Source organism: Symphalangus syndactylus, chromosome 22 (assembly GCF_028878055.3).
Source record: "Symphalangus syndactylus isolate Jambi chromosome 22, NHGRI_mSymSyn1-v2.1_pri, whole genome shotgun sequence".
Lineage (NCBI taxonomy): Eukaryota > Metazoa > Chordata > Mammalia > Primates > Hylobatidae > Symphalangus > Symphalangus syndactylus.
In genome coordinates this window covers 13,521,273-13,538,327 of record NC_072444.2, presented here as the reverse complement: position 1 = coordinate 13,538,327, position 17,055 = coordinate 13,521,273, and the positions used below count along the sequence as shown (strand labels likewise).

General features: G+C 51.0%; 1 protein-coding gene and 1 long non-coding RNA gene across 2 annotated transcripts in view; one reads left to right on the top strand and one right to left on the bottom strand.

Annotated features, from left to right (window-relative positions):
* LOC129471876 (uncharacterized) overlaps positions 1-14,063 on the top strand; it is a 90,990-nt gene extending 76,927 nt beyond the window's left edge. The window contains exon 5 of the long non-coding RNA XR_008653782.2: positions 13,972-14,063. This is a non-coding gene — a long non-coding RNA (uncharacterized lncRNA). The remainder of the gene's footprint in view (positions 1-13,971) is intronic.
* Positions 1-17,055, bottom strand: part of MYOM3 (myomesin 3) — a 56,300-nt gene that overhangs the window by 16,926 nt on the left and 22,319 nt on the right. The window contains exons 14-23 of the mRNA XM_055260930.1: positions 16,763-16,890; positions 13,866-14,049; positions 11,669-11,840; positions 9,795-9,916; positions 9,204-9,391; positions 8,525-8,651; positions 7,217-7,395; positions 3,659-3,773; positions 2,798-2,954; positions 1,651-1,760 (exon numbers count right to left, since the gene is read on the bottom strand). Coding sequence (XP_055116905.1) covers positions 1,651-1,760; positions 2,798-2,954; positions 3,659-3,773; positions 7,217-7,395; positions 8,525-8,651; positions 9,204-9,391; positions 9,795-9,916; positions 11,669-11,840; positions 13,866-14,049; positions 16,763-16,890 — 1,482 coding nt within the window. The remainder of the gene's footprint in view (positions 1-1,650; positions 1,761-2,797; positions 2,955-3,658; positions 3,774-7,216; positions 7,396-8,524; positions 8,652-9,203; positions 9,392-9,794; positions 9,917-11,668; positions 11,841-13,865; positions 14,050-16,762; positions 16,891-17,055) is intronic.

Below are 17,055 nucleotides of genomic sequence, written 5' to 3'. Positions count from 1 at the left end.
TTTTTTTTTTTCTTTTTTTTGAGATAGAGTTTCACTCTTGTTGCCCAGGCTGGAGTGCAATGGTGCGATCTCAGCTCACTGCAACCTCCGCCTCCAGGGTTCAAGCGATTCTCCTGCCTCAGCCTCCCAAGTAGCTAGGATTACAGGAATGTGCCTCCACGCCCAGCTAATTTTTGTATTTTTAGTAGAGACAGGGTTTCACCATGTTGACCAGGCTGGTCTTGAACTCCTGACTTCAGGTGATCTGCCCGCCTCAGCCTCCCAAAGTGCTGTGATTATAGGCTTGAGCCACTGCGCCTGGCCTGCTGACTGCTTCTTTGTGTTGCTTTTCCTGCTAAGGCGAGCTCTGAATCTACGTGAATGTTTTGTACACAGTAGGTGCTCAGTCAATATGGACTGTGTGGATTAATTGGCAGGGGCAGAGCCCATGCCTCATTTTCCCTAGTCAGCCCCAGAATTCTTAACACTATGAGTCTAGATTCATGGCAAGCACACGGCAAACAAAACCAAAAAATAAAACCTTCATTTTTGTGGATGGCTTTAGTTTGCATGGAATCATCTGATTGTATCTGCATAACAATACTGTTTCAGGTGGGGGCAGCCAGGGATTATAATCCCTCTTTACGGGTGAGGAAACTGAGGCCCAGGAAGGTGGCATGACTTGTCCAAAATCAGTCAGCAAATTATGGAACTGGAACTGGAACCTGGGTCTCTCTGGCTTCTGTTTCTTAACAAAATCAAAAGGCCTCATGTGCCATGAGCACTGCAGTGGACTAATGAAGTATGCAGAACCAGGTACGTGGTAGGTGCTCCTCTAGGGAGGTGAGACTTGATCTAGACAATGGGCAAGGGCTGTCCTGGTTGCTACGGAGGTAGCAGAGTGTCTCATCTGTTGTGAGCACAGGCTTTGGTTCAGATTAATTTATCAAATATGGATGGTCCTTTAGATGTGGTATTCACTCTCTGGTTACCCGCAGTCCCCAACACTCCCTATTGTCACCCCACTTCTCAGACCAACTGCTGTTTGCAATTTATCATCACACTTGCACTGTTGTTTTTTGGGGCTACAGAAGGAAACAAAAATAATTCTAGTACCTTTGCTTTTACCAAAAGTGGGAAAACAGGCTGGGCGCAGTGGCTTACGCCTGTAATCCCAACACTTTGGGAGGCTGAGGTGGGCGGATCACGAGGTCAGGAGATTGAGACCATCCTGGCTAATACGGTGAAACCCCATCTCTACTAAAAATACAAAAAATTAGCCAGTGTGGTGGCAGGCACCTGTAGACCCAGCTACTTGGGAGGCTCAGGCAAGAGAATTGCTTGAACCTGGGAGGTGGAGGTGCAGTGAGCCGAGATCGTGCCGCTGCATTCCAGCCTGGGCAACGGATCGAGACTGTCTCAAAAAAAAAAAAAATTAATGAATAAATAAATAAAATAAAAAAGTGGGAAAATAAAAGACCAGAAAAATGTAAATTTCACTGGGTAGGGATTTTTGTCTGTTGAGTTCACTGATGTAATATCCAGAATGGGTGGGTGAGGGCCTACTTCTCTGTGGAAATTGCCACTTTACTCATTTTGGTTGCTTCTTGCTGACCTCTGTGAGCATTTGTGTTTGGGACTCTCTCTCTGGGGAGGTGGCAGGTGCATTACCTTCCTCGGTCAGCGTGTGGCTTGCGGAGATGTCTTCATCGGCATCAGTGGCTATGACTGAGTAGGTGCCCAAATCCTCGAGGCCAGGTTCTTTCAGGATGACCTTGGACCTGGCAGAGAAAGGAGAGTGGAGACTCTGGGAGGAGCTCCTTGGTCCTGTGCACTAGAGGCCTGGGAGCCAGGGAGTCCGGGTTGCTTCTGGTGAGCCTGTACCCCAAGCAGACCCTGGCCAAGTCAGGAAGCACAGGCAGCTGCCTCATGCTACCTCCTTAGGGTCCCCTCTGGCCTGACACCTTCAATGGTGCCATTATCTGGGCTCTCTGGCACTGGGTCTGTACTGGCCATACCACCCTGACATCCTCCAGGGCTTGAGGTGTAGGCTTTATGCCTTCTGGACAGAGCTGAGGCCATGAGCCACTGGGGGAGGATGACACATGGGGGCATGTGACAGGGGCCCTTGTGGTCATCTAGTCCAACTCTGCATGCTATAGATGAGGAACCTGAGTACAGAGAACTTGCAAGTGCAAGTCCCTGGCAGCCAGGCTGGAAACCAAGTCCTCTTTGAAGGTCTCCTTGAAGGTACTGAGTTAGAGGCACATACAATTCCCTACAGAGAAGGAATCTCCAAAAGAACAACGCCATTGGCTGAGCGCGGTGGCTCGCGCCTGTAATCCCAGCACTTTGGGAAGCTGAGTGGGGAGGATTGGTTGAGCTCAGGAGTTAGAGACCAGCCTAGACAACATAGTGAGACCCCATCTCTACAAAAAATACAAAAATTAGCTGGGCACGGTGACATGTGCCAAGCTACTCAGCAGGCTGAGGCGGAAGGATCGCTTGAGCTTGGGAGGTCAAGGCTGCAGTGAGCCGAGATCACGCCATTGCACAGCCTGGGCAACAAGGGAAAGACCCTGTCTCAAAAAAAAAAAAAAAAAAAAAAAGAAAAAAATAGCACCATTGCAGCCCCTTAAATGCACCCTCCACTCTTCTCACTAAGGTGGCAGTCAGCGTCCTCGGTGAAAGACTGAGCAGCGTCTTTCAACCATCATGCATGGGTCCTGCCCTGCGGTCTCAGCCAGGAGCCTCTGCCAGCTCCTCTGACAGTATTTGGGTCCCGTTGAGCAGTTGTTTCTCCTCTCGCCTCACTTACTTGTTAACTTTATCCTCGATCTTGACCCTCTGGGGGTCCAGTGGGCCCTTGTAGTCTTTGGACCATTGGAACTCTGAGGAGTCAGGGGCTTCAGGGGCTTCGAAAGCCAAATAGATAAAGCCCTCTTCATCCACACCAACCTCGATCTCATGGGCACCTGAGGGCAAGATCCAACAGAGGGCAGCAGATGTTTATGCATAATAAACCAGGTCACACCCCTCCCCTGCTTAAACCTCCAGGGCCTGCCTGTTGCACTTAATAATAAACTTGACTCCTTGCTGTGGCTGCCAAGGCCCTGCATGATCTGGCTCCTTCTCACCTCAAATGTCACCTCTTCAGAGAGGCCCTCCTTGACTGCCCTAGCTAAGCAACCTTGCCCCATCCTATCACCCTGTTTTATTTCTTTTATAATAAAGCACATATCTCTTGTCTTAAATCGCTTTCCTCATGCAATAGTTTACTTGTTTACTGTCTTCTGCTCCCCCCACCCCTACATTAGAGCAGGGATCTTACTCTCTCATTCACTCCTGTATTCGCAGTGCAATGTGCACATCACGAAATATTTGTTAAATGAATGAATAATTAAAAGAATGGAAGGAGAAAAGAGAACGTGCTTTATATAGTTGGGTGAGGTGAGTGATTCTGTCATATACTAGCGTGTGACCTGGTTGATCTTCTCTGAGCTATAATAAAATCAGTGCCAATGTGGGATGATGACCCCTCCCTCAGTGGCTTACTGGAGGGCCAGAGAAGTGTGAGGGCCTAGCACAGCATCAGGCTTCTTCTAACTTCCCTTGAACTCCACCCGTCCCCGATGGCGTAGCCCAGTGGCAGAGCTCTGGCCTCTCCGGCCACCCCTACCTGGCTTGTCCTCCAGGAGCACGGGATCGGTGGGCATGGACGGTTGCCCCAAACCAGCTGAATTCACAGCCTGTACCTGGAACACATAACTCTTTCCTGGCTGCAAGTCGGAAACCTGGAGGCAGAGGGCAAGAGCCAGCACTGAGGACAGCAGTGACTTTTCCTGAAACCCGGGCCCCGGGGTGCAGGGAGCCACTCTCAACAAGAAAACCCTCTCCCTTCTTGTGTCCTTCATCTTTCCATGTGACAAAGATGGCCGTTCAACACCCGGGGATTGTCTTTGCCATCCTTTTCTTGGGTCCTCTCCACCAATCACTAGGTTCCATCTGTTTTGTTTCCCTAATGTTTCTTTTTTCTTTTTTTTTTTTGAGACAGAGTTTCACTCTTGTTGCCCAGGCTGGAGTGCAGTGGCACAATCTCTGCCCACTGCAACCTCTGCTTCTCTGGTTCAAGCGATTCTCCTGCCTCAGCCTCCCGAGTAGCTGGTACTACAGGCGCCTGCCACCATGCCCAGCTGATTTTTGTATTTTTAGCAGAGATGGGGTTTCACCATTTTGGCCAGGCTTGTCTTGAATTCCTGACCTCAGGTGATCCACCCGCCTCGGCCGCCGAAAGTGCTGTGATTACAGGTGTGAGCCACCGCACCTGGCCTCCCTAATGTTTCTTAAATGTGGCCACTTTCCTCCAGGTCCCATCCACGGTCGTGATTGAGGCTTTGTTTCTCCTCACCTGGGGTAGTCCAACAGTTTGCTAAAGGGCGTTTCTGCCCTGGGACTCTTCTCCCCCAGTCTATCTTTCCCTCTGCCGATCTGATGATGTGTACATCTTTTAGTGGCCTTCAGGGTCAGGTTCTAATTTCAAGGTCGAGTACCTATAGTCTTCCTAACCTGGCCTTAGCCTGTTGTCCTCTTGCCCCTCCATCTGTCCCCTTCACTCCACACTCTCTCAGTATCCCCACATCCATCACGCCATTTCACACCTCCCTGCCTTTGCCCTTGCTGAGCGTGCTGCCTGGAATGCCGTCCCGCCTCCCTCCTGGCTCGCTCCACTGCAGCCTATGCTTCATCACTTGCTTTCGGCAGATGCATGGATTCCAGGAAGCACCTCTCACCTTCTCCATTGAGCGTCCAGAATTCCTGAGACCTCCTCAATTGCAGCATTTATCACACAGTATTCTTATTGCCTGCTACCCAACAACTGTGACTTATTTAGCTTCCCATGCCTAGGAATTGGTCCAGGCCTGGCATTAAAGCAGGTATGAAGCAATGTTTAGCCAGTGGCTGACTGACCGAATGGTGGCCAACTGTCCATGTGCAGAAGCCGGTGCCAGATCACCTAGGCTGTCCTGCCCCAGCCTGGGCCAACCTACATGCGGAGGGGGTGAGCCACTCATATAGGTGAAGACCTCGAGGTCTCAGCAGAGTCCCCTGGCTGAGGCTCATCTTCCCTGATTCTGTCTGAGGTGGCCCTAATTTCATTTTTTTGTAAAATGAAGGTATTTTAATTTTTTCCGATTATAAAAGCAATACACACTTGTTGGGAAACATTTTAAGTGATAAAGCACAATATGAAATGAAGGACTAAAGCAGCCCTGGCAGGCCCTCCTCCAGAGATGACCAGAATGAACCACTTGGTAAAAGTCTTTGTAGAGATTTTTTTTTTTTTTTTTTTGAGATGGAATCTTGCTCTGTGGCAGGGAGTGCAGTGGTGCGATCTCGGCTCACTGCAACCTCCGCCTCCCAGGTTCAAGTGATTCTCCTGCCTCAGCCTTCTGTGTAGCTGGGATTACAGGCATGTGCCACCGCACGTGGCTAATTTTTGTATTTTTTTTTGGTAGAAATGAGGTTTCACTATGTTGGCCAGGCTGGTCTCGAACTCCTGACCTCAGGAGATCTGCCTGTCTCGGCCTCCTACAGTGCTGGGATTACAGGCATGAGACCTGCCGCGCCCAGCCAAAATCTTTTTAGACTTTTACAAGGACATAATCCATGTAGAAACAGGACATGCACCGTATCCTATTTCTTAGTATCTTATTCTTTGCCATTGCTATGGGCTTCTTGAGCCTGCCTTCTTTCCTCTGGGTGCTCCCTAATGAAATGTTGATGAATGGGCTTGAAAACTGCACATCCTCCTCCTGCCTGCTGGGGAAAAGCACCCGGGAAAATGGACCGGAGAAATACTTCCCCTTTCCCTAGGGCTGCGGAAAATGGAAACTAATCCACGTCACATTCCTACAAATATTCCTCAAATAAAGGAGGCCCTGAGACACATTGGCCTTAGGTGTAGACGCTATGGCCTGTGAAAGTGGCCTTCAGTCACCTGGAAGTCTAACTCTGATTGGTTGTCTAAGGTAGTAGTTTGTGTCTGTTAATAATGCTTCAAGTGACATCTTTGTTTCCTGACATGTCTAAGTATTTGTGAGTTGTCTTGGTTAGGCCAGGAGAAGACTTTGTGATTTCCTTACCTCCTGCACGTGTGGAAGTTAAAACCACCACCACTCCAGAACAAAACTAGTGATTCTGCTAGACTTCTCATTTAGCCAAAGACTCTAGAGTTTGTTTCTCATTTAAATTAAGGAACATGTATCTGCATACACGTTTATTTATCTATATTATATATAACATGTTATATATATTATATGCTATTCACATATAAATATCCTACTCTGTATTCTGCTTTGTTTTTCTTAGCCACATAGGATGGATATCTTTTTGTGTCAATACATGCACATAGGTCCACCTCATTCTTTTTTTTTGAGACAGGGTCTTGCTCTGTCCCCCAGGCTGGAGTGCAGTGGTATGATCATGGCTCCCTGCAGCCTGGACCTCTCTGAGCTCAGGTGATCCTCCCACTTCAGCCTCCCGAGTAGCTGGGACTACAGTGTTTACCACCACACCGGGCTATTTTTTTTTTTTTTTTCTCTAGAGATGAAGTTTCTCCATGTTTCCCAGGCTGGTCTCGAACTCCTGGGCTTGAGCAATCCTCCCACCTCGGTCTCCTCAGAGTGCTGAGATTAAAGGAATGAGCCACCATGCCCTGCCCATCTCCATTCTTTATACTGTCTTGTTCCTTTAACGGCCTTATTCTTTATACTGCCTGGCACAGGATTCTACTTTTAAGGTACACTGTGATTAACTTAAGCAACACCCTTACTAATGGACGTTTAAGTTGTTTCCAGCTTGGGCCGTTATAAACAAGGCTACAGGAAGCATCCTTGTCCTTAGATCTTTCCACGTTTGCCTGATTACCTCTCTATAATTCAATCCCAGAAGCAGAGTTCCTGGGTCAAGGGGTATTGCATGTGCAAATGCTGATACACCTGGCTGATAGCAAGTGAGTCTTTAGGGAGGCGCCTGCCTAGCACGGAGCAGGATATGGGCACCAGCCAGCCAGACCTACCTCCAACTTGCTGAGTGACCCTAGGTAAATCGCTCTTCCTCTCTGGTCCTCTGCTGCCATTAAGTGAGGGCAGTGATGTCTGGAGGTCATTCCAGCTCTGATGCTGTAGTGGCTGGGAAGGCTCAGGGCCAGTCAGAAGATGAAGGCATAAGAACTTACCCTCAGGTGGGTGCCAGAGATGGGGCCTGGGGTGACCGGCTTCCACTGCTCAGAGCCTTCCTCCTGGAAACTGACGTGATAGCCTGTGACAGGCCCAGCCCCTGTATACAGTGGGGGTTCCCACTGCAGCACCAGGGATGTGGCCCGCACCTCAGACGCCCGTACATCGTACGGGGGGCCTGTGACAAATGAGAGATGGGCAGAGATGCGTGAGTTGGGCAGCCAGGCAGCCAGCCAGGTAGGCAGCAAGCCCAGCCGTCAGTCAACAAGTTTGTCAATCCATCAGTTACAGTCAAGCCAGGAGGGGCCTGCTCCGGGTGTCGCCAAGCCTGGACCAACCTTGGCATCATGACAAAGCCTGGCTCTGGGCCTGAAACAGGGTTAACTTTTCAAAATGCGCTCAGCCTCCCCTCCTCCCGGTAGCTTCCCTGACCTTCCCCATCCCCATCCCAGACAGTGCTTCTAAAGTGCTTCAGTGTTTAGTGTCGGGGCCAATGGTGTAACTTCTAGAGTCAGACCTCTGGGGTTCATGTCGAAACTCCACCTTTTCCAGATATGGGGACTCTGGGTGAGATACTTAACCTCTTTGTTCCTGTCCCCTCGTCTGTAAAATGGGGATAATAATAGTTCTTGTAATATAGTGCTTTTGTGAGCATTAGTGAGATAATTTATGAAAAGTGATTGGTACCTAGTAAGTGCCCAATAAATATTAGTTGTTTATAATTGTGGTTGTCGAAAGCATCATACGTTTTAGTTATCTGCCACTCAGGTAAAGGTTTTGTGTAGAAAACAGAACTGAGCTGAACAAAATGATGGAAGGGTGTGATTCTCCTTCTTCGGTGGGAGGTGAGGGGCTCATTTGTGAGAAGGCTTACAGGGTTAAGGGAGCAGTGGCTAGGGTGGCCAACTGTCCATTTGTCCAAGACTAAGAGGGTTCCTGGGACATGGGATTTTCAGTAGTAAACTGTCAGGCAAACCAGGACTAGTTGCTCACCCCAGCAGTGCACCTTTGGGGCTGGAGATTGGTTTATGGCCAGAAGTAGGCAGGGTCTGGAGTTGGGAAATAGTTTGTGCTGGGGGTACAGGGCCAGTTGATGGCCCAGGTCAGGGGTCCTTTAAGACAGGCTTAGGACTCCATTTGTGTCAGGAATTATAGAGTGGGCTTGCGGAAGGGCCAGGGGCCTGGGATGCAGGACAAACAGCACAAGCCTGAATGCACAGAGGAGTGCGGTGGCCTTCATCTCATTGGGTAGGTTTGGGGAAGGAGGGAAGGGCAGGCACTGGACTTCAGGGCTGCAGGCCTCTCACCTGGCTGGGGCATTGTCCACTCTTTGCACTCAAACAGGCTGCTGGGTGCCGACAGCTCACCAACACCTGCCCAGTTGGCAGCCCGGGCACGGAACTCATAGAAGTGGCCTTCATGAAGGTCACTGACCTTGAAGAGCAGAAACACAAACTGTGAGGCTGAGGCTGGGGGAGAGATGGGGAACAGGAGCAGTGGTCGGGGAGCGACTCAGAGCAGGCGGTCTGTGGGGGCTTTGCTTTCATTTTTATTTTTTGAGACATGGTCTCACTTTGTCACCCAGGCTGGAGTGCAGTGGCATGAACATGGCTCACTGCAGCCTCAACCTTCTGGGCTCATGCAGTCCTCCCGTGTGAGCCTCTCGAGTAGCCAGGACTACAGGTGCGTGCCACCACACTCAGCTAATTTTTGTATTTTTTGTCGAGACAGGGGTTTGAACATGTTGCAGACTGGTCTCGAACTCCTGAACTCCTGAACTCCTGAGCTCAAGCAATCCCAGCTCAAGCTTGGCGGCTCTCAACAGTTCTGTTCAAGGTGGGTCTGCACTGGAAAATGATCTCGATGGCTGAGGCAGGAGAACTTGAGACGTCTGTCAGACTCTGTCAGACTCCAAGACTCAAGCAGTGCCCTCTGGTCGCTGCTAAACAAGTCATGACACAGGCTGGGGCCACCTTCCAGCCTTACCTTGCAGACCCGGGTGGGGATGGGCTGCAGATTGACCGCATGCCAGTCCAGCTCTTCCGAGTCATGCTGGTCCAGGAAGTAGCCCAGGATCTTGCCACCTCCACGACGCTTGGGGGGTTTCCACCCAATGACCATTTCATTCTTCCCGCAGTTCAGGAGGGCAAAGCCATATGGGGCAGACGGGGTAGCTACAGGGAGGTAAGGAGGTGAGGACAGCTGCTCCCTAGGGGTGGCTGGATTGGGCAGTGGGGCCTGAGGGAGCCGATGAGCCTCCCCTAGTTGGTGCCCGCCCTCCTCCAGGAGTTTTTCCCTGAGCCAGCAGTATCTGTGCCTCGGGAGGGCATCGGAGCCTCAGGTTTCTGGGTCTGAGGCTTCCCCACCCCCTAGACCTGCTCAGGCCTCATCCCATGGCCTCAGGCCATGGTTACTTCCATCCCAAAGGAAAGGGCAGCCAGGCCCAGCTCCAGTTCCCTTCAGAGGGCGTATGTGCCACTGGCCACCAGGACTGGGCCCTCCAGGATGTGGTCTATGAACACCAGCTTCCCGCCCAGCCCAGGGAGGTTTGCAGGCTGGGCCCGCCCTTGGACTCACCCAGAGCCTGCTTGACCCTGATGGGCTCGGTGGCGGCTGAGCTCTCACCTACCCCAGCCTCGCTGACTGACCTGACACAAAACTCGTACTCCTTCCCCGTCCTCAGCCCGGGAACTGTAAACCTGGGAGAGAAATGTGCAGCTTTCATGGATGTACAAATAGCCTGGAGACATTCCCAAACTTTCTAGAACAACTTTGTGGAATAAGTGGTCACCAGTGTGGTAGAATTTGAAGGTTCCAGGTCAATTCTTCCTAAAAATATTGCCCTCGATCCCACGGCAATGCCTGAGATGACACCGTGGAGGGGGTAGACCTAAGGGCTTTAAAGGATGTTTGCTTTTCCAGATCCACCCTTAAAATGCAAATACACTAGGAAAGGTTCTAATTTAAAGCAAAGGCAGCCAACCCCGGACCCAGTGCCACATGGTACATCTTCAAGACATTGGGCTTTGTCTTCGAAAAAGAACATGTGGCTGTTAATACCTGCACTAATGCTGTGATGCAAAAACACGGAGTCCTTTCAGAGCCCTCAAAGAGAGTTGTCATCCAGAGACACACAAGGATGCTCTGGCTTAGAGAAAAATGTCCTTCGCATCCTGTCCCTTCTTGATAAGACCCAACTGTGGGCCTCTTTCTCTCTCTTCACCTATCAACATTCTCCCAGAGCAAATCTTGTTTTGAAGGGAGCTCCTCTCGGCCAGGCCTTCATCTTTCTTCCATGTTGGATGCTTCCTGCCCTTGAAAATTGGACTCCAAGTTCTTTAGCTTTTGGACTCGGACTTACACCAGTGGTTTGCCAGGAGCTCTCAGGCCTTCGGCCACAAACTGAAGGCTGCACTGTGGCCTCCCTACTTTTGAGGTTTTGAGACTCGGACTGGCTTCCTTGCTCCTCAGCTTGCAAACAGCCGGTTGTATGACTTTACCTTGTGATTGTGTGAGTCAATACTCCTTAATAAACTACCTTTCCTATATACATCTATCCTACTAGTCCGTCCCTCTAGAGAACCCTGACTGATACAGAAAGGGTGAGGGGTGGTGTGGAGCCTGGACTCAGGCCTCCCTGGCTCCAAAGCTCTCCATTGCTCTGCCCTCCCCACCTCTCTCTGGCTTTAAGCTCCTGGAGGGATGAGACAAAGGCATGGTCATCTCTATCCATGGAGTCCTGCAAATAGCACATTCTCAACAAGGTTTGTTGAGAAAGACCATCTGGGTTCAAGTCCCAGTCCTGCCACTTACTAAGCTACAGGGGCTTTGGCAAGTTATGTAACCTCTCCATGCCTCAGTTTCTTCATCTGTAAAATAATAAAAATAATAGTCCTACATGTTTAGGCTTGCAGGTAGAACTAGATGACCTCACATATGAAAAATGCCAGAACAGTACCTGGCACAGGTTAAATACTGTGAAATGCTGGGCTTCATTAACATTATGGCCCCCTTTCAAGGATGCCTGGTGCAGGAAGGGGGGTGACCTGGTTTGGCTCTGTACCCCCATTCAAATCTCATGTTGAATTGTAATCCCCAGTGTTGGGGGAGGGACCTCGTGGGAGGAGACTGGATCATGGGGGCGGATGTCTGGTTTGCTGTTCTCAAGATAGGGAGCAAGTTCTCATGAGATCTGCTTGTTTGGAAGTGTGTAGCACTTCCTGCTTTGCTCTTTCTCCGTCTCCTGCTCCCGCCATGTAAGACATGCTTCCTTCCCCCTCGCCTTCTGCCATAATCATAAGTGTCCTGAGGCCTCCCCAGAAACAGAAGCCTGTAGAGCTCACAGAACTGTGAGCTGATTAAACCTCTTTTCTTTATGAAAGAAATTACCCAGTCTCAGGTATGTCTTTATAGCAGTGTGAGAACAGACTGATACGGGTGGGCAGACGTACCTGGTGCCTTGGATGGGTTTGTTGTTAACTGTTTGCCACTCAGATGACCCCACCTCCCGGGAGTAGATGTAATAACCCAGGAGCTCCGGGTCTTTCACGGGATCCCATGTCAGGGAGACAGAGGTCTGTGTGTCTCGGAAAGCTTGAACTTGAGCTGGAGGAGGGAGGGTAGCTAAAAAATAGAAACATGGGCTGAAGGAGAAGGCTGAGTTACGTGGCTCTGACAGGCTGGGGAAGGGGAGGAGCATGGGGAGAGGCCAGAAGGAGCTCCCACAGCAATCAAGGTGCATGAATTCCTGACCTGCTGGGGGCTTTGGGAACTCTTCCCTAGGCCCAGAAGTGTATCCTAAAAGTCCTCTCTCCCCTTACCTCTGAGCATCTCTGCTTCCTCACTAAAGCACAAAAGCATACTCATTCATCCTTACACACACACACTCTCTCACTCAAAAGTCACCAAATCTGACAAGCTTCCTCAGTCCTTATCTTTAATCTCAGTTTTCTTTCCTTGAAATTTCTCTACTGATTTTCATGGCTCCCTGAAACTAAGCTCTTTGAGATAGGGGCTGCTGTAACTTGTTAAATGGATAGATGGATGGTTGGTTGAATGAATGGATGGATGGATGGTTGGTTGGATGAATGGATGGATGGATGGATGGATGGATGGATGGATGGATGGATGGATGGATGCATGGACAGGTGGATACATGGATGAATAAATGGATGGATGGATGGATGGATGGATGGATGGATGGATGGATGGATAGATGGATGGATGAATGGATGGATGGATGGACAGGTGGATTCATGGATGAATAAATGGATGCATGGATGGATGGATAGATGGATGGATGGACAGATGGATGGATGGATGGACAGGTGGATACATGGATGAATAAATGGATAGATGGATGGATAGATGGATGGATAGATGGACTGATGGGCGGATGCATGGATGGACTGATCGATGGCAGGTACATGATCTTCCTAGTTCTGTTTTTATTTCTAAACTCCTTACACATCCTTTGGTGGTTCTCTATTTTCTTTTGGCCCCCAAACGTTGGACTCCTCCAAGCTTCTGTTCCTTGACTTGCCCGATTTTTTCTCCTCTCTTCTTATTCCTAAGGGTCCTGCCTATCCCAGGTCTTCACCCCTCACCTGTTTGAAGGCTTCACCTCTAGCCCTGCCCTCCCTTCCTTTCTGAATTATACCAGAGCCTTGCCTGGTACAATTTAAATCTGGTTTATGGTCCAGAGACTGCCCACATCTGAAGACAAACTGCCCACTGGCCAGGCCCCAAATCAAATCCAAATGTTAACTAGAATTAAAGAAAAACACCACTTGCTCACCAACTTGTTTATATGTGCCGTGTGTGTATGTGTGTGTGTGTGTGTGTGTGCGTGCATGTGTGTATATTTTTTCCCCTCTAAATTATTGAAGCAGAACAAATCTAGAACTTTGAAATCTTCCCCAAGTGGGATCTTCAGCAAACCAGGCTTTTCTTGCATAGGTGGCACTGTAGCAAGGTTCCTTAAAGGGCTGGTTGTGATGGCAGCTACAGGGAATCTGATGAGAGGGTAAAGAACCTCAGAATCCAGAGGCCTCAGAGGTGGGAGCCTTGGGAAGCTGGGGTCAGGATGGAGTTGCAATTGGGAGACTCAGGAAGGAGCCAGAGGTGGGAGCAGTAATGAGGCCCTTTAGAACAATGGGTTTGCCAGTTGAGGACAGCAAGGTATGCAGCTTGGAAATGACTCTCCCAGGTCTCCCGTTATGCTGCAGATGAGCGGTGTCCTGCCTGGTAAGCTAGGGCTCAGGTGGGACAGCTCAACCCCCACCAGACAGGGAGCAGGGGGCTGCTTGGGAGTGAGCTGCAGGATCTAGGGGCAGGCCAGAGACCTGTGGAACGGAGGGACCACTTGCTCGCACAGCTGCTGTGCGGGACCCAGCTGCACTCTGTAACCCACACGTTGCTGATCTGGAAAAAGGCAGAAGGCTCTCTCCCTCCATGAGCCTCCTGCCCAGAGAAATTGATTTCTGATGTCTGAAAACTCCCCAGGCCTGAGGTCAAATTGCTTTTCAGCTTCATGATGGGTAGAAGGGAGCAGGGACAGGGAAGTGGGCAGGGCTTTGTCCCTGCAGCTTCAGGTCCTGAGTCTGGCCTGGCCTGCCTCCTCCCCAACCCCCGGCATCAGGAGGGTACCTGGCTGGCCCCGCAAGGCGATGGGCTCGCTGGGCTCCGAGGGATCGCTCAGGCCATACTGGTTCATTGCTCGCACTCTGAAGACATACGACTTCTTTTTCTCCAGGTCCAGAACGGCAAATCTCGGCGATTTCACAGGGCTTTCTGAGCTGATGGCCTCCCAGGTGCCACTACCTATGACGGACTGAAGAAACAGAGGAACTCACATTGGCTAAGTGGTCACCCAGACCGGCTCTGTGCTGGTCACTTCCCACGATCTCTGTCCCCAGCCCATGTGCTCTCATGATCCTCTATACTCAGCCCAGGCTGCCCCTGAGCATGGGGCTCTGCCCCATCTGCCTCCTCACCTCTCCACCTGGATGCCTACCGAGACCTCACGTCCAGCCTGTCCACGACGCAGCTCCAGAGCTTCCCACGCCTGCATTGCATTGGTGGCCCCCATCCTTCCAGTCCCTCGGGTGAAACCCCTGGAGCCACCCTTGGCTCTTCCTCTCTTTGTCTCATGCCCTAAATGTGCTCCATCAATGAACCCAGTTGGCTCACCCTTCAAAATTTACCCAGAACCCAGCCATGTCTTATCACCCTCACGCTCCCCACCATAACCTTAATGCAGGCTGCCAGCACCCTGTGCCTGAATGATCTGAATGGCCTCTTGACTGATCTCCCCTCCATTTCTACCTATAACCCCCTTCCGTCTTGTCTCAAATGGCCATCAGGGGGATCCTTTTATAGCACGGGTCAGACCAGGTCCCTGTCTGCCCAGAACCCTCCCAAGCCCCGCATCTCCCTCAGAGCAAAAGCTTCCCCATGGCCTGACCGCTCAGCCTGTCTGGCCACCGTTCCCTCTGCCCTTAGTCTCTCTGCTGTTCCCTGAGGGTCCAAGTCCCACCTCTGGACCTTTGCACTTGCTGGTCCCTCAGCCTGGAATGTTCTTCCCCCAGAAATCTCTTGGCTGGCTTCCTGTAGGCCTTTATTAAAACTCCACCTTCCTGGGGAGTGGGGAGGCTGTCCCAGCCACTCCACCTAAAAATGTCAGCAGCTCCTCTCCCCACACTTCAAGTTCCCCTCCCGATGTCTTTCTCCTTAGCGCCTACCACTCACTACTGTGCTTAGTATTCTACTGATTTACCCCATTTATCATCAGCACCCCCTTCCCCGACTACTGTGTCCCCAGGGCCAAGAACAGGACTGGCACGTGGCAGGTGCTCCATCTATGTTTCTGGGACAAACGAATGAACAAATGAATGAATTCTCACAATAACCCTGCAGGGAAGGTGTTAATTTCTCTGCCGATGAGGAAAGTCAGGTTCAGAGAGTTTCGGTAACTTGGCCAAAAGTCCTGCATCTAATGACCGGTGGATATGGTATTTAACTTCACTCAGGTGTGGGTGGCTGCAAACCTGTTTACTCTCCACAGCGTCAGGGACCCAGAAGGCAGACAGAAACCCCGAGTCTCTGGGCAGATGGAGGGTGGAGAGCCCAGGGTGATGCAGATGAGTGAGGTACCCAGAGACCCCTTCTGCTGAGTCTGGGCAAGAGAGTTAAGACCTAGAGGCACCAGGGGACCCACTGACTCCCTCCTCTGTGGTCTTCCCCCCACAAGCCCATCTGGCTGTCAGTGGCCTAGACCAGGTAGGACGAGAAATTGCCATAAGAAACCATGAACACTGCTGAATTCCTACCGTGTGCCAGGCTCCATTCTAAGTCTTTATATGCGCTAATTAATTTGATCCTCACGTTAACCCTACAAGCTGCGTATGATTATTATCATTTTATGGAAGAAGGAACAGAGGCACAGAGAAACTAAGTAACTTGCCCAAGGTCACACAGCTGGTAAGTAGCAGAGATAGAATTTGAACCCAAGCAGTCTGACACCAGCATCTTCACCATGATACACTACCGCCTCGCAAAACAAATCCTCAGTTATCTACAGCTCTCCCAGGTCGGAGAAAAAGGATTACCCATGAGTGTGAAAAGAGAGGCCCGTTTGGATAACCAGAGCCAGAGATTCCTCCCTGGACATTTTAAATTCATTTATTCCCTAAACATTTTCTGTCCACCTAGTGTGTGCCAGGCATTGTGCTGGGCACAGAAAGTAATGAGAAGATCAACTTAGTCTCTGACTTCAGGGAGATAGTCCAGAACACCTCCTTGGGAAGCACTGACAGATCCCGGGGGTTGCTGGCTCTGGCTGTGGGCTGTGTTTTATTTCATCTTCACAGGGCAGGGTCTCTATTCTATGCTGGAGGAAACTGAGGCTCAGAGAAGCTAGGACACTCACTCAGGATCACACAGCAGAAGGCAGGATTTGAATAGATCTTGACATCATATGCTGTCTTCTACTCCGCCATACTGCCTCCCCTCCACTGTGAAGGACACTCCACAAGACCTGCCTCATCCGCGCTGAGGTCTCCCCTGCCCCCACTCGGTCCCCAGAGAGAGCCACCTCCTAGTGCTCATCACTCTGTAGGCTCCACAAGTGCTGCTGGTGCCTGTCCCTGGCTGGGGGGTACTAGCCTCGTTTCCCTCCCAACATAGTCCCACCAAGAAGAAGTGCTTGGCCCCAATGTGTGGTCTGATGCCAGCCGACTTGGGGGGCAGGGAGGTACCCAGGAAGTGGTGGATCGTATTGTCATTGTTGTCTGTGCCTTATATTTTGTGTATTTCCATGAACAGCCTCAGGAATGACCAGCAGTGACTGGCCTCCCAGGGCTAGAGGTAGCTGCAAAAGGCTATTCAGTCCATCCCCATGCCTCTGTGTAGAGCCATGCCTGGGCCCTTCCAGCCAGGGGATTCTCTTTTATTCTCTGACGGCCTCCCCAGGGGACACTGCCCAGGGTCCCACAGCACATCTGTTTCTCAGGCTGGCCTGGGGCTGGGGCCTCGGGGTCCCCTACCTTCTCCAGGGAGTACGTCAGTGGCGCTCGGCCCCGGGGGCTCGGCTCCTCCCAGGCCAGAACCACGTAGGCCTCTCGGATCTCGCTGGCACGGACATTGGTCGGCGGTGAGGGGATGGTCACAGTATCTGGAATCAGAGTCACCCGGGGCCGAGATGGGTGGACCCTCAGAGACCCCCTAATCTCAGTGCCTCATTCCATGGAGGAGGGAACTACACCCCCACTCATCCCCAAGAGTGGGGCAGTAATTGGCTCCAGGTCACTCAGCAATGCTGGGCAGAGCCGAGGCCAGA